Source organism: Acomys minous (assembly GCF_964271855.1).
Source record: "Acomys minous genome assembly, chromosome: 10".
In the NCBI taxonomy this organism is placed as follows: domain Eukaryota; kingdom Metazoa; phylum Chordata; class Mammalia; order Rodentia; family Muridae; genus Acomys; species Acomys minous.
In genome coordinates this window covers 23506211-23520628 of record NC_140491.1, presented here as the reverse complement: position 1 = coordinate 23520628, position 14418 = coordinate 23506211, and the positions used below count along the sequence as shown (strand labels likewise).

General features: G+C 37.1%; 2 protein-coding genes across 10 annotated transcripts in view; one reads left to right on the top strand and one right to left on the bottom strand.

Annotated features, from left to right (window-relative positions):
• The window catches only part of NCAPG (non-SMC condensin I complex subunit G), a 34131-nt gene extending 29847 nt beyond the window's left edge, over positions 1-4284 (top strand). The window contains 3 exon segments of the mRNA XM_084798056.1: positions 1050-1119; positions 2009-2098; positions 2100-4284. Of these exon segments, the coding sequence (XP_084654182.1) occupies positions 1050-1119; positions 2009-2098; positions 2100-2130 (191 nt within the window). The 3' untranslated portion in view covers positions 2131-4284.
• The window catches only part of LCORL (ligand dependent nuclear receptor corepressor like), a 159071-nt gene continuing 147690 nt past the window's right edge, over positions 3038-14418 (bottom strand). For 8 of the 9 annotated variants that reach the window (XM_084798048.1, XM_084798040.1, XM_084798052.1 and 5 more), the window contains one exon: positions 4342-4466. Coding sequence is in view for 1 of the 9 variants with exons in the window: in XM_084798042.1 (XP_084654168.1) it covers positions 4292-4466 (175 nt within the window). In the remaining 8 variants the exon portion in view is untranslated. Of the gene's footprint in view, positions 4467-14418 lie in introns of all 9 variants that reach the window. The other variant, XM_084798042.1, reaches the window with a different exon arrangement.

Below are 14418 nucleotides of genomic sequence, written 5' to 3'. Positions count from 1 at the left end.
GGGTTATCACATTCCATTTTACATGGCTGATCACACCAGGATTTGCACATGCTAGGCAGGCACTTCACCTACTGAGCACAGGCCCTAGACCTTACTTTTCAACCTTGTAAAATATAACCAGTAGATAAAGGTTCTATTTTTATTTTTAACATTGAATTATATTTAAGAACGTATTTGAATTTGCTGTGTATAAGTTGAAGTATTTTTCAAGTAAACTGTATTTTGCTGTTTAAATTTCATTTGAAGCCAGGCATGATAATGTCAGACTACAATAACAGTTGTTCTGGAGGCTGTGAGGATAGCTTCAGCTCATCAGTTTGAGACCTGTCTAGCTAGGCAACATAGTGCTTCAAAGATAAAAGTATATAATAAATAAAAATACAGTTCCACTCAGGAACTGTTCATTGGCTGAACTTGCCTTTGTAATCCTTTTGTTTTTTCCATATATGCTGTACCCCCATTTTAAGAGAAAATTGTTACATATGTGTGTGATCATTCATGTGTACACAAGTGTATATGTGTGGAGGCTAGGGGACAACCTTGGTGTTGCTCCTTAGTCACAGTCTACTTGTATTTGAGACAAGAGCTCCTCACTGGTCTGGAGCTCTCCAAGTATGCTAGATGATAAATGGCTACCAAGGGATCTTGGCAGAGCCCTAGCATCTGCCTGTCTCTCCCTTCCCAATGCTAAGATTATAAGACTGCTATTTGGGTTCTGGCATTTAAACTTCCAGTCCTCATCTTTAACAAAGCCAGCACTTTACCAACTGAGCTATCACACCCAGCCTGAGATGTATTTGTTACCACATGTGGTGAGCTAAAATTTGTCTCATTGTCACATATTTGTAGTGTTCATTCAAAGAAATTTACAAGAATTTTAGTCCCCTGCCCTCTCCACAAGGTGTATTCAGAACATCACAGTGGCTGGGAATAAGGAAATATGTTGATGAAGATTATTGTGCTGAAAATAAAAGATTTAGATAGCCTGAGAACTAGATTTAGAAACAAAACCATTAAAAATTTTGCCAATAAATTATACTGTCTTTAAGGTCGTAGAAAAGCGCCAGTTTCATCTAAGACCAACAGGAGATGCCAGACTGCTGAGACTGACTCTGAAAGGTATACCATGTGTTTCTGTAAGATACAAAAGATGCCAGTCACTTTCATTTTTCTCAGAAGCAGCAAATTGTAATTTACCTGTGAGAAAAATCTGGTATATTACAAGATAGTAAAAGCTGTAAATATCTATGGCCTTGGTAAATAGTCTAAAACTATCTAACAAGAACATTTGACTTAGGAAGAGGTGTGTATTTTTACTAGTTGGCATCACCTTAGTAGTAGTTCAGTGTAGTCTCAATTTCTATGTATTCTTTTTATCTGACCTTGAATATGTGACTCTTACCTTGACTTAGATAACATTTGGATCTTTCACTTACAGTTGTTCTTATAACTTTACTATAGTAGTTGTTTTGTGTATAGTGTTTATTTTCAGTCACTAGCAAGCTATGGTTGAGACTGAAAAGTTTGTAGCTGTCTTGAACTTGTTTATTCACTGGTATTGGATTGTGCATATTTTCTTAGATTAAATTTTGGTTAAAGTGCTTTTGGGGGTCTTAATGTTTTAAAATTTACTAAGTTAAGAGAACATGGTACTATTTTTTTTCACTTGAATTTCAAAACCCCTCTTTAGGATAATTGTTGTGGTTCCTAAATAATTATTAGGTTCACTGTAAAAGCTTGATGTTTTGCTTCTTTTCCTATATAATACCAGGTTTTACTCATGGACGCAAAATTACCATATTAGCTAGATTTTGTGTGATTCACTTGGCAGGACAGCCATCCAGCTAGGGTATTTTGGTTTTTGCTTGAGATTTTAGTTTAAAGCTTAGTTAAAAGAATCAGGCTATCAATTATACACTATTAGAATGTCAGAAATCAAGAGTTTTATTTATAAATTTTCTGATTTTTAAAGCTTATATGTAAATGAATGTTTTCAACATCTGTTTAGTGATCATGATGCTCCAGCACCACCATCGGAAATGAAGATGAGATTACCCAGACGAGCCAAAACAGCTGCGCTAGAGAGAAGCAAACTTAACTTCTCATAGTCTTAATGAAGACCCAAGTTAAGAAAGCTGATAGGATGGAGTCCTTTGAAGTTGTGCTTATTTCTTTGCTTTAATAGTTAGTATGATAAAATCAGAAATGCCTGCTATGCTTCTGGAAACATGGAATGAGGCCATGGATCCAGATTTGTTTCTATTAGAATGGTACCTGCTTTTAAACAGGCTGCCTTGTGAACCTGATGACTCTTAAGACATTTTGGAAAGATTTATAATTAGCCCAGTAGCTTGTATTTGAGAAGCTTAGAGTAGATGTAACATAGGTGAATATGTCAGACACCAAACAAATGGCATTTGATGAGTGAAGTAATTATAGCTATACAGAAAACTGTGTATTACCCTTGACTGGTATAATGAACAAAAGCATTCCTTATTTACATTAAACAATGGCTTTGCAAATTATATCATTCTTATAATGGGTATTTTACTTTGTAACTCTACCTCAATGAGTAATTTTTCTTTCTAAATCTTTCCATATAGAAACCCTTGTTTATGAATGTTTCTGGATTGGGGGGTGTCCACACACACATTAATCATGAAGGTAGATTGGGTCTTGGCACATCAAAATATATTCTACTTTGAATAATAAACAATACAAATAGAAAATGAAAGTTATAACAAGTCATCTTTATGTACTGATTCATGAGCACAATTTTTTCACTGTTAATTTCAGGTATCTTTTGAAAATGTCACTGTTATGAAACAAATGTTTTGAAACTTAAATTATATAAAAGTAGTCATTTTTCTTTTTGCCATACCCAAAGAAACACCTTTTATTATTCCTAATGATGATCTTTTGCTTTATTTTGGATAAAAATGTCCTAACATGAATTTTTATTAATTGTGCTTCTTTAAATTTATTTACTGGAGGCCATTTATTTCAGCTGGTGTTCTGAGATGGAATGAAGGTGATATTGTTCGTTTTTTAGAACCAAAAGGCTTTCCTATATACATAACATGTGCTTTATAGAACTCAGAAAAGGAGTTAAAGTTACAAAACAAGAGTGCGTGTTAAGCAAAAGAAAAAGGCAAATATGGTAATGATATAAACCAATGAAAAACATTGTTGTTCTTCATCTCTTGGCTCTGTGTCTTTTCCTGTGCTTCATGTTCCTTATTGTTATAGTTCTTGTTAAGTCCCTGTCTTAAAATAAATTTGTGGGAAATAAGTAAGCAGGACTAAAATGGTAAATAACACGATTTAAGGGACAGCCTTTAGGAATGAACTGTGATCACTTATACATATACAGAGTATCCAAAAGGAAAGAAGCTATGATCACGTAGACACTGTACCAAAGCTTGCTTTTCTCTTGACATAGGACATAGGAAAACCAACTTTTAAGCACCAAACCATTAGTAGTAGTAGTCTTACTACTCAAGTTTTAGGCAGTGGCCGTGGCTGCAGATGTACTTCACATCATTAGCAATAGTTAAGGAATATTGTCCTGCTTCTACAGGACACCTCTGTAAGCTTTGGAGCAGACTCCTAAAATACAATAAGACCAATAAATATAAAGACACCATTTTTCTTTTCATTTAAAATTGTTAACTTAAAACACTGTTCTTATATACCATTGAGGCACAAATTTGCTGGGGAGTAAACATGCAATTGTGCCATTGCTCTTATGGCCCACAGATGAGGGTTAAAATCCAGAAAGAGATAACCCAGTTTTTTGTTTTTTGTTTTTATGAATGAAAGCATGCTATTTGATAAGCTAATCAACCTTTTCTATACATATATAACTTTAGAAGAGAGATGCTTCCAAATGATACCTTTGCCTTTCCCAGTTTGCTCGAGGTAGTTAGTATCCACCTGTTACACAACTGTTCACGGGTTAGGTCATTATCACACACCTTTACAATACTAGCTTTCTAAATTACAGAATTCATTATATGTGAAAACTTCACAGAAATAGAACTGGGCAAGTACATATTTAAACTGAGGGCATTAAAAAATTCACCAATAAAAAGAGAATATCAGTATCTTTTTGTTGTAAAACTCCAATGGTCTTGTTTAATGTATGTAAAAACCAGAATTATAATAAAAGTGGTTAATGTTAATGACTTAATACAAAGACAGATCACAGGACTAGAAATATTTTAGTATCAATTGGTTTCATGAGAAAGAATATTGACATACAAAATAAAGGTAGTGCAAAGACTGCAGACTATTTTTCTTCATTTTTGAGATTTTGGTTATGAACTGTACAGCTTGCTAGAGATGCTGTTGTTAGATTCCATTCAATAGGATGGTTAAGGCACATCTTAATGGGGCTCAGTGGGCAGGTTGCTGTGTTCCCATCAGACAAATCCACTTTCTCATCAGTTTTCATTTGTAGCATGCTGTAAAAAAAAAAAAAAGTGTAAGACATTTTAAGATTAAATTTCAAATTGCCAACCTTGTAGTAGAAAATTTTGGAATACTGTTTGCACCCTAAAGCAAGTTAAGGAAAGTATTCATCATCCTGACAGTACGAGTTCTATATGCTGCCTTAGTGAACTGAGTGTGATGAACTATGCCATGGTTAAGTATGCCGTGAGGAGGTTTTTACTCAGATACCCAATACGAAAGCCACCAATCACTGCAGTCTATTAGTTTATATAAGAAAGCCACTTAACTGATGAGGGATCAACTCTTTAGCATCAGAACTACTTTTAAGAAAATGAACATTTTTAAATTCCTGCTGTGTTCTAAGCTCATTCACATGCAATGAATAATCATTTTAATTTCGCAGATAAGGCAGAAGGTTGTATATTTACAATGATAAATGGAGTTTCTGAATGTGGTACTGTAACTGGTGTGGAACTAGAAATATACATTTTTTTCTTCCCTTGCTCTGTTAGCTTTCTAGTGGATTCATGATCATTAGGAATAGACCCCCCCCCCCCCGCCACCCCAAAAAAGTCAGAGGCAGCTTTGGTAGAAGAGTGTTGAGTTGTCCATTGTATTTTCTCTGGTAGCCAGCTCAGTATCCTGCTTGCCTGTTACATAGAACTCCTTTTTTTCTTTCTTTGCCCTTCCTTCCTTCCTTTTACATAATGCTTTGGAGTTATGACATTGGTCTGATGTCTTCCATGTGGTTTTTCTCTAATGTATGACCTGAAAGTCAAGTCAGTTCTTGAAAGACTGTTGTGTTAGTTTACATGCTCATAGTCCCATTTGCTCCCAAATGTCCTCATTCAGGTAACCTTGCCCTCCATCCACTCTGCTTAAACAGACTTTTTCACCTTTCAAGGCCTTACCCAAATCTCGCATCTCAGAAGCTGTTTTCGTACTTAGTAAAATAATGGCTAAATTTTAATTGGTTCTCCACTATTGTTATATGTCTGATATCTTCCTATAGATCTTAAGATTGGTATACTTAACTCTGGAGATAAAGCGATGCTGAATATGTGGCAGGTGCTCAGCAAAAATGGAAATAATGAAATGTCCAGAATAATCCAGCTCCTTAGATTTATACAGACTTGAGTCCAAAACTTTATTCCATTTTATGGGTCATACCTACTCTTAGGTTTAGGCTCTATTCATAAGCTTGATAAACACTAACTCATTTGACCAGAACTGTTATTTTAGATCTTCTAGACGTCATCCCTGTTAAAGCTTTTGCCAATTGTGTATCTATGATTCTTCCTATTGGCCAAGAGAATATTGAGATGTCTCGATGTAAGTGACTTGATAGAGCTGGTCAGTGGCACATTCAGATTCCTGTAACCTATTTCTGACTTCGTCTGTACAAGTAACACCTATTTAGGAAACCAAATCTGCTATAACATGTTTTAACAACACTGGCAATCTCAGTGTTTTTTGTTTTTTGTTTTCCTCCAGGCACAAGCCTTTTGTACTAAATGCATAGTTTCAATTTATATAATTAGATATTACGCAAAACAACGAACTATAAGTTAGTCATAAAATATATTAAGCAAAAGCAAAACCAGATATAATTAGTAAATATGAATATATTTAATTTCTTGCTTGATAAATGGCAACTCTAAATGACTTATCAGAAATCTTCAATTTTGAAAAAAATGGTTTATTGTTAGACTGAGGTACTTGAGTATTTCTTTTTTAATTTAGTGGTGTTTTTCTTACTATAAGGATTGTTACTAATTTTAAGAAAGAAAAAAAATGGTACATTATTACCTGTAATTTTATTTTGTTTAAATTTGTGTGTGTGTGTGTGTTTTGTTTGTGGGTCTTTGCATATGAGTGCATTGAATGTAAGTGTAGTTCTTTCAGAAGACATTATTAGATCCTTTGGAAATAGTGACAGGCCTTTGTGAGCTGCCGGACTTGCATGTGGGACTTAAATTTGGGTCCTCTGTGAGAATAATATGTGCCCTTAACTGCTGAACCATCTCCTTAGCTACAAGAACCACTTGTTTTAGAGGGTTGTGTTTTCTGTTTTGTTGTGGTACTGGGTGGGGATTGAACTTATGATATCACATGTGTGGCAAGTGATCTATGTGAGTGAGTGGCAAGTGCCGGTGAGTAAACTAATAGTAACTTTAAAACAACTATTTAATACACACCTCCCTGAGAACTTAAGCTATAAAAATATGTCAATGAAAATGGGTTGGCAACTAAACATTTCAAGTATAAAGTTAAAAAGAAAACAAATCATGGCTATAAGTTTTGTTTCACTTGCCATTTGTTTGACAATGATGTATTTATCTGAGGAAAGTAATATTTTCACAACTAGGCTGGAGAGATGGCTCAGAGGTTAAGAGCACTGGCTGCTCTTCTAAAGGTCCTGAGTTCAATTCCCAGCAGCCCCAAGGTGGCTCACAACCATCTATAATAAGATCTGGTGCCCTCTTCTGGTGTGCATGCAGGCATAACACTGTATATATAATAATAAATAAATATTTTCACAACTACATTATTCTTTTCGATATTTTAAGGAAGTTTTTTAAAGTTAATTTTCTAAAGTCTTATTACTATAGGGTGCACAAAACTATGTATGCGAAGAATATACAATAAGTAAACTCTTTACTATTATTACTACTAATGTACATACTAATAAATTTAATCCACATATATACTTAAATGACTACAAAGTTGTGAACATCCTAATTGTCAATCCTTGGCCTTATAAAGGCAAAATTATCCTTCAGTCTATTTTAATGTTTATGAGAACATTGACACCTTATCAACTTCAGCTTAAGAGAGGAATTTAAAATGCTTTTAAAAATACGGAGCTGTATATCAGTTAAAATATGTAGCACCAAATATTCCAGTCAAAGGAAGAAGCTGGAGGAGAAGGTTTCTTCTATCAAAGCAGGATCCTAAATAGAAGCGAGGGTAGACTGAGACACAGGGACTCTAAAGTGGTTAGACATCTCAAGGCTGTTTCAGTATTAGTCATTTCATGGGTCCCAAGACAGTTGATGAGTATGTATGTACATTTGTAATTTTTTCTGGGGATCACTGTAATAATGATTATTGATAATTCTAATTGTAAGGATAAAGAAAATTTAGTATAACTAAGTTAATTTAGTCTTGCTCATTACTAGAGCTGTGGTGTCATATAGACAGTATATTGCAATGTTATGTGACAGGCTCAGAGTAAGCTTTATTGTTAGCTATTTATTGTACAAAGAAATAGTACATTTTGGTGTCATCTATATGTCTGAAAATATCATTTATAGAACAGTTGCTACAGACTAGGCTAGTCCTGTAGGAAAAGTCTTCATTATCTCATTCAATTCCAGTCACCATACACTAAGCCTATCTTAGTCATAACTCTGCCATGATTCTCTCATGTTAATAGCCGCTATTTTGTTCTAACAAGTATGAGAGGTATAGGTTTATCGTGCAGCAATAGCTCCATATGAGAGACATGTTAAGTACATGAAGCTTTCTTGTAGGAATAGGTAAAGAAAAAGCTTGAATCATACTCTTCAGTTCTGTAAAGTGGGGAAAATGTTAGGGCATAGACATGGGATCCACACCTCTCTCTTTAAAGGGAGAGGTCATGGTATGCACAGAAAAGCTGGGGCTTTCTGTACAGGCTTTGGATTGTGCAGTGACTATAATGTGCCTGACACCACCAAATTTGAGCTGGACAATTGAATTCCAGACAGTTGAATAACTTCTTTGCTCTAAAAATGATACAAATAAACTAAATACTTAAATGGCCATGCTTGAGTCTGTAGCCTTATGTCTCCATCAATCTATCCAAATACAAGGTTGTCAAGATGTGTAGTTAACCATGTGAAGGATTTTGGGGTGCTGGAGTATGATTTTGATAGTTACTACAAAGGCTTTTCCATCCCATGAGGAGCCAGCACATGCTCACCAGCAGGTCTATACAGTGACTGCAAAAACCTTAACCAAGGTTCATCTGGTGTATTATGAATATCAAACTTATGGTGTCTGCCAGCAGAGCTTCGTAAGGACACAGGGAGAGAAGGCATTCATGACTTATTACCAGAAAAAAACTATACACTGTTAGGAAGGACAAGAGAAGCCAATGCCAGCTGAGTGGGAAGGCTAGGGGAGGATACATTGGAAATAAGCCTTGGAGGATGAAGATCTTAGAGTAAAGGTTTTAGAGCCCCAGTTCTGATCCCACACTCTGCAAGTACAGTTTTTCATCTTTACATTTAATGATAATGGAATGATTAAGTGTATTTATGTCATACACAGAATGTATGTAGATTTTCTCAGTGACTTACTGTATATAGTATAATTCCTCAATGTGGGCTTAATGTTACTCCTATTAAAGTCAGAGGATGCAAGTGTTTTCACTGATGGTAAAATATGGTAGATTCGTGTGATCTCTTTCCGTTAATGTCTTCAGGTAAGAAGGCTTACCTTGTGTGGAAGCAAAGGGGGAATCCAGTGCAAGAGAGCCACAGATCTAAGCTATTTACTCAGGACTGCCAGTGTGTCTATGACCACTGATTTGAGTATAGTCACTTGGTTGTCTTGATTGGCATACTGAAAAAGATTATCGGTTTTCCTTTTCTTTAAAGTCCTAATTTCAAGGACAAATTTCCAGTGAAATAGGACTGAGGAATTATAAAGATGGGTAGTTAAGGCAGAAAATTTTATATTTATTTTTGACTTGTTTATAATCACTAATGTGATTATTTGGAAGAACGAGAAAACATGATAGGTAATAGCAAAGTCTTTGAAGTTTACTAATTAAGGAGAATAATCCTTGATAAGAATTTTTTATGGTTCACCTAGAAGTTTGTGTGCTTGGTCATGAGTCTAACAGTTTTACAAAATGATAAGATTCTTAGGAGGAAGGGACTAGTGGGAAGTGACCTAGTCATGATTGTTCTCTTGAAGACATTAATGCTTAATCATGTGCAGTCCATATGGCTTTGTAGAAGGCAAGATTAGCTGTTTTAAAAGAATAGGCCTCCTGGTCTCAGGGTCTGTGTTCTTTCCTCTTCCCCCTTTAAAGTACATGTTAGTACCGTGTTCTTAAACCTTCAGAAACATGGGCTAAGTAGAAAACGCATTTCTTTAGAAAATACCCACCTTGAAGTATTGTTACAGAAACACAAATCAGGAATTTTCGTTTATGATTTATTCCAAGTTTTAGATCATATTAAAATTTCAAATGTAAATGTGGCATGAAGGTTGTCATAGTAGTTAGTGTACAATGTATATGCTTAATAACTGGTATATGATGTCAAAGTGTAATAATAGAATAGAAATTGACAAGAAATCTAGAAGTACCAGTTTTCTATCCTGCTAAGTGAACTAACAGACCCAGAAAGACAGATATTCATGTAATCTTATTGCCAAATATTTGGATTGTGTATTTAATTCAGAGTACCTGTAGGATTGGAGGAACTAGAAAAAGACTAGTGGTGGTCGTGGGGGGAGAAGGGCCTTGAAGAAGGGGGCCTAGTAGAACATAGGTGTACCAAGAGAAAGATGGGACGGGAAGCAGGGGAGTAGGTTAGAGGTGGTGGTGGGGAGGACACGTAATACTAAAGTTCTCTCCAAATGACTATGGAAGCCTATTATAAGCACACATGCACATGTTCATATAAGTTTAACTGGTGTTACCCTACATAGGGGTATGTTCTTAGAAACCATGACTGCCAAATAAAAAGTGCAGTGCCAGGTGTGCGTTGCTCCCCTTCAAGCTGTTGCTAAGATGTGTCTTGGACAATACCTTCCCTTACTCCAAAACTATATAGGCTACTGCCATTGCTCTTGGCTGCCCACCAGAACTTGATGGTAAGACTATATTGCTGAAAACACCACACATTGGCCAGAGGACATGGACAAATCAACTTTGTACTGACCAGGAGGCTGGCTTGCTTTTACTGGAATACACTATGTAAGTCATGGGGTGGGGTGGGTGTGGGAGGTAGGTATTAACTGTTTTATCCAACTGTAAGCCCCATTCAGTAATGAGTGGTGTGGCAGGATATGTTATGGAGCTGCTGATTGGATTTTAGGCTTGCTCTGATGGTGGGTAGTGATTAAAACAGAAACCTCTAACTGGTTAAATGGCAAATAGCTGTCTATTGAGTGCTGAACCACAGATGGGACATTTATAACCTCTAAACCCTGCAGTGCTCAGGGGGCATCATGAAAGTGGAGAGGAAGCTGAGGAGGATCAGAGTCGGTGTCTTCTGGACACTCACCAACTCATAGCAGCTGTGTTTTCCCATACAAGATTAAGGCTGTTAACACTAGCCTGGAGGGGTAAGGGGTTCCTGATTCCGTACACATAACAGGACTGTTTGCTTCTGAGAGAAGCTTCCATTAAAGGTGTGACTCCTGATGAACTGTGCCCCATAATTAGCAGTACATAGCTCCCATAAATTAGACAATGTGCTAAAAAGGCTCTGGGGATAAAGTTTGGGTATTTTAAATAATACTAGCTTGAGGCTCTGCCATGACTTAGAATGTTTTTCATTCTGCTCCCATCTGTTTTCTCAGAAGTTATTAGTGATCCTAATATTGTCTCTTATGGCAAACTGAATGGCTCCATAGCTCAATTTCTTTACCTGTTCCTAAATTCACCCTTTTGCCCCATAACCAATCACTAATGTGATTGCTGTCAAGTGGTTGTTGGCAATGGTGATGGTAACTGAAAGTCTCATGGACTAGAGATAAGCCAGGTAACAGTGAGACAGTGAGGGAGCAAAACCAAAATCAACATTGGAGCTGTATTTGCCAACTAGACTCCTGAGTAAAGTAAATACTTGGGGTTGGGTGTTAGTGTAGAGGGATAGCAATGCTCTTGGGTATTTCGTAAAAGGATATCTTCTGTTAACTGGATCCTCGCCATAATGGTTGAGTCAGTGTACTTTTAACCCTGAACAAGATTTTACCACAACTCATGTACCTCCTTAACCCTTTAGATCTAGGTGCCCTAAATGAATAATCTTTTAATTGGTATCACCATCTCCTTTTATCTTCAGTAAATTAAACCTCTATGGCTTCAAGTACTTTTCACTTAATAAAACTAGTACTTCTTACACAAATCATTCCTGACCATCACACTGAAGGGCCCATCTTTAGGTCTCATCTTGTTTCCTTAGCACCTTTCAGTCTACCTCAGGGATAGGGTCTTTGGAAAGTAATTAAGATAGAGTTGTACAGAGTAGAGGCCTTTGAGGAAGAGATACCAGGGTCGTCTTTGTATTGTAAGAGCACATGAGAAGGCTGCTAGCCTGTAAGTCAGAAAACAGTCACCAGAAACTAAACCCTGCTGGCCCTCATGGGCTTCTCAGCCCCCAAAACTGAAAACAGACGACTTGTTTAAGCTCTAAGTTTGTGATATTTGTGTCAACCTAAGCAGGCTAAGCTATGCCATCTTTTTTTTCTGAAACTGTTTTAGGTCTTTGAGACCAGACACACATCTTTATCACTGTAAGCCACCTTATCTGGAAAATAATGGTTGGGACTTCCCAAAGGTGAATTTCAGGCTTTATTTTCTTCACTGCAAGTTCTCCTTCAGGGTCCCCGTTCATGTTCTGTTGTGTTCGTAAGTGTTATGTTAACCCCCAGGGTCACAAATGATTTTCTCCCTCAACCCAAAGTTTCTCCCTAAAAATTGCATTCTTGTGTTCAGCATTCAACACAGCTTACCACTGCTTCATGGTTCTATTTTTCCTCTTTCAATGAATACAAGCACAAGAAGAGTAGAGAGATCCTTGCTGTTTTGTTCAGCATTTCTTTCCAGCAGCGAGCACATAAAAACAACTGGACAAAAGCTTGTTGAAAGAATAAAATTGGGATATCTGCTTTGGCTGCAAAAAAGTAATCGAAACCAGATTTGCCCTCCTGCTTTCAAACAACTTAAACCAAAAGTTAAAATATACAGGATAGGGCAAGATGACAGATTCCTGGATGAAGACAAAGCTCTACAATTGGCTTGGCACCTGGCAGAGTTCCAGGATCCATGATTGGGAGAGGAAGCCTGGAGGCACTGGATACATTTGAGAATAAAGGAGCCAGTTGAGAGTTGCTGAGATAGTTTTGGGGACCAGAAATGAACAAACTAGTTGTATATACCCCAGAGCTATAATATGGCCTTCCAGGTCTTTAGACAATTGCTGACATGGAGGGCAGGACATGAATGTTTCCCAAGGCTGTGAGAAAGACAAGGTACAAGATTATGAAGCCTTGTAGGTATGGGTAATTTACATTCCCACCTATCAGACCTTGGGTCTTCTAAGAGTCACATGAGTGTTAAGATTGCTCAAATGGAGAATTTTCCCATCATGGTATTTAGGAGCCACACACTCCTTATTATGAAGGGTCACCCTATGCCCTGTAAGATGTTCAGCAACACCCCTGGTCTCTACCTGCTAGATGGCTACAACACACTCTAAATGTGACAATAAAAATTGCCATTTGTGGAGCAAAATCATCACTCATTGAGCTCCACTGATACAGACTAGCAGTTAACTCTTTTGTTTTGTTTTTGTAGAGTAATTTTATCCAGCAGCAACATGGATTCTCTGATCACATCCAAAGACCTAGGTCTGTGTGATCCAGGTGGAGTACAGACATACTCTTAGTACACACCTTTAATCCCAAACAGTGAAGGCAAAGTTAGTCTGTAGAAAGACGTACCCATGTTTGAAAGTGATGTCTAATTGGGGGTGGGCGGGGTTAGACAAAACCCCGGGGTTAGATCAGAGAAAGATCTGAGAGAATGGTTCAGATAGGAAATGACCAACTTTCATGAGAAGAGACAGGAAAGAGGCAACATAAGAGCAGCAGAGAGAGTTGAGAAGACAACACAGTACAGTACAGAGTTCAGAGAAGAGTTGAGTTCCGCACAGCACAGTACAGGAAGTTTAGCACAGCTAAGTTCAAGGAGTTCAGAAGCAGAGCATTTGGGAGAAGCTGAGAGAAGCCAGTTTTGAATCAGTTCAGAGAAGAGTGTTGAGGCAGAACAGCTGAGTTCAGAAGATTGGAAAAGGTGAGTTTATTCAGCAGTATGCCTCCAGACAACAATTACATCAGGAGAGTAAGTCCTTCACAGTGTTTCCTAGCAATGTTTATAACTAGACTTGAAAGGATCAAAGCATTCCTCAGTAAAAGTCCAAAACATGTAAAGTGCCATGAAAAACCCATCACAAAACAACATAAAACTCACAATTACTTAACATTTCACACAAGTTAGCAGGGATAAAAAGAGGAACATATCACTCCTAACAACAAAAATTCAGGTTAGAGTCACAGATGAGTAACATTATATAATAGCACAAAAGGAGGTCAATACAGGTATTGAAAATATAAGTTCTGTAAGGTCAAAAGATTGGGAGCGGTGGGAAATTATGAGCACAGAGGGAAAGTCTGAACTGGAGGTGATGGGCATAATCTGTGAAATGGGAAACATTCTGGGTGGTACTGACAACAGACTAGACAGTTAACTAATAACTGTCAATGATAGAGAAGATATATGAATAATACTATCCACAAAAAATTGCAGTGAAATTGCAGTATAAGGAATCAAACTCTAGGCTTTACACATGCTCAGCAAGTGCTCTATCACTGAGCAGTACCCCTATCTCCTGTTTTATTTAAGGTCCAAGTAGCTCAGAGTGGCCTTGAACTCTTATATAGCCCAAGATACCTTTAAAGCCATGACCCTTCTGCCACAGACACTTAGGCTGGAATACAGGTGTGCATCTCCCAGCTCAGCTTTTTAAGGTACCCTCTAAAAAAAAGAGTGCCACATAACAAGGAAAGGATGAGTGAAAATGATCCACAGCAGAACTGCACTACTGGACACTCAGAAAGAGGTTCAGGAAGAATGAAATGATTTTAGATGGAAATCGATTTGTTAGAAAGAAAGAA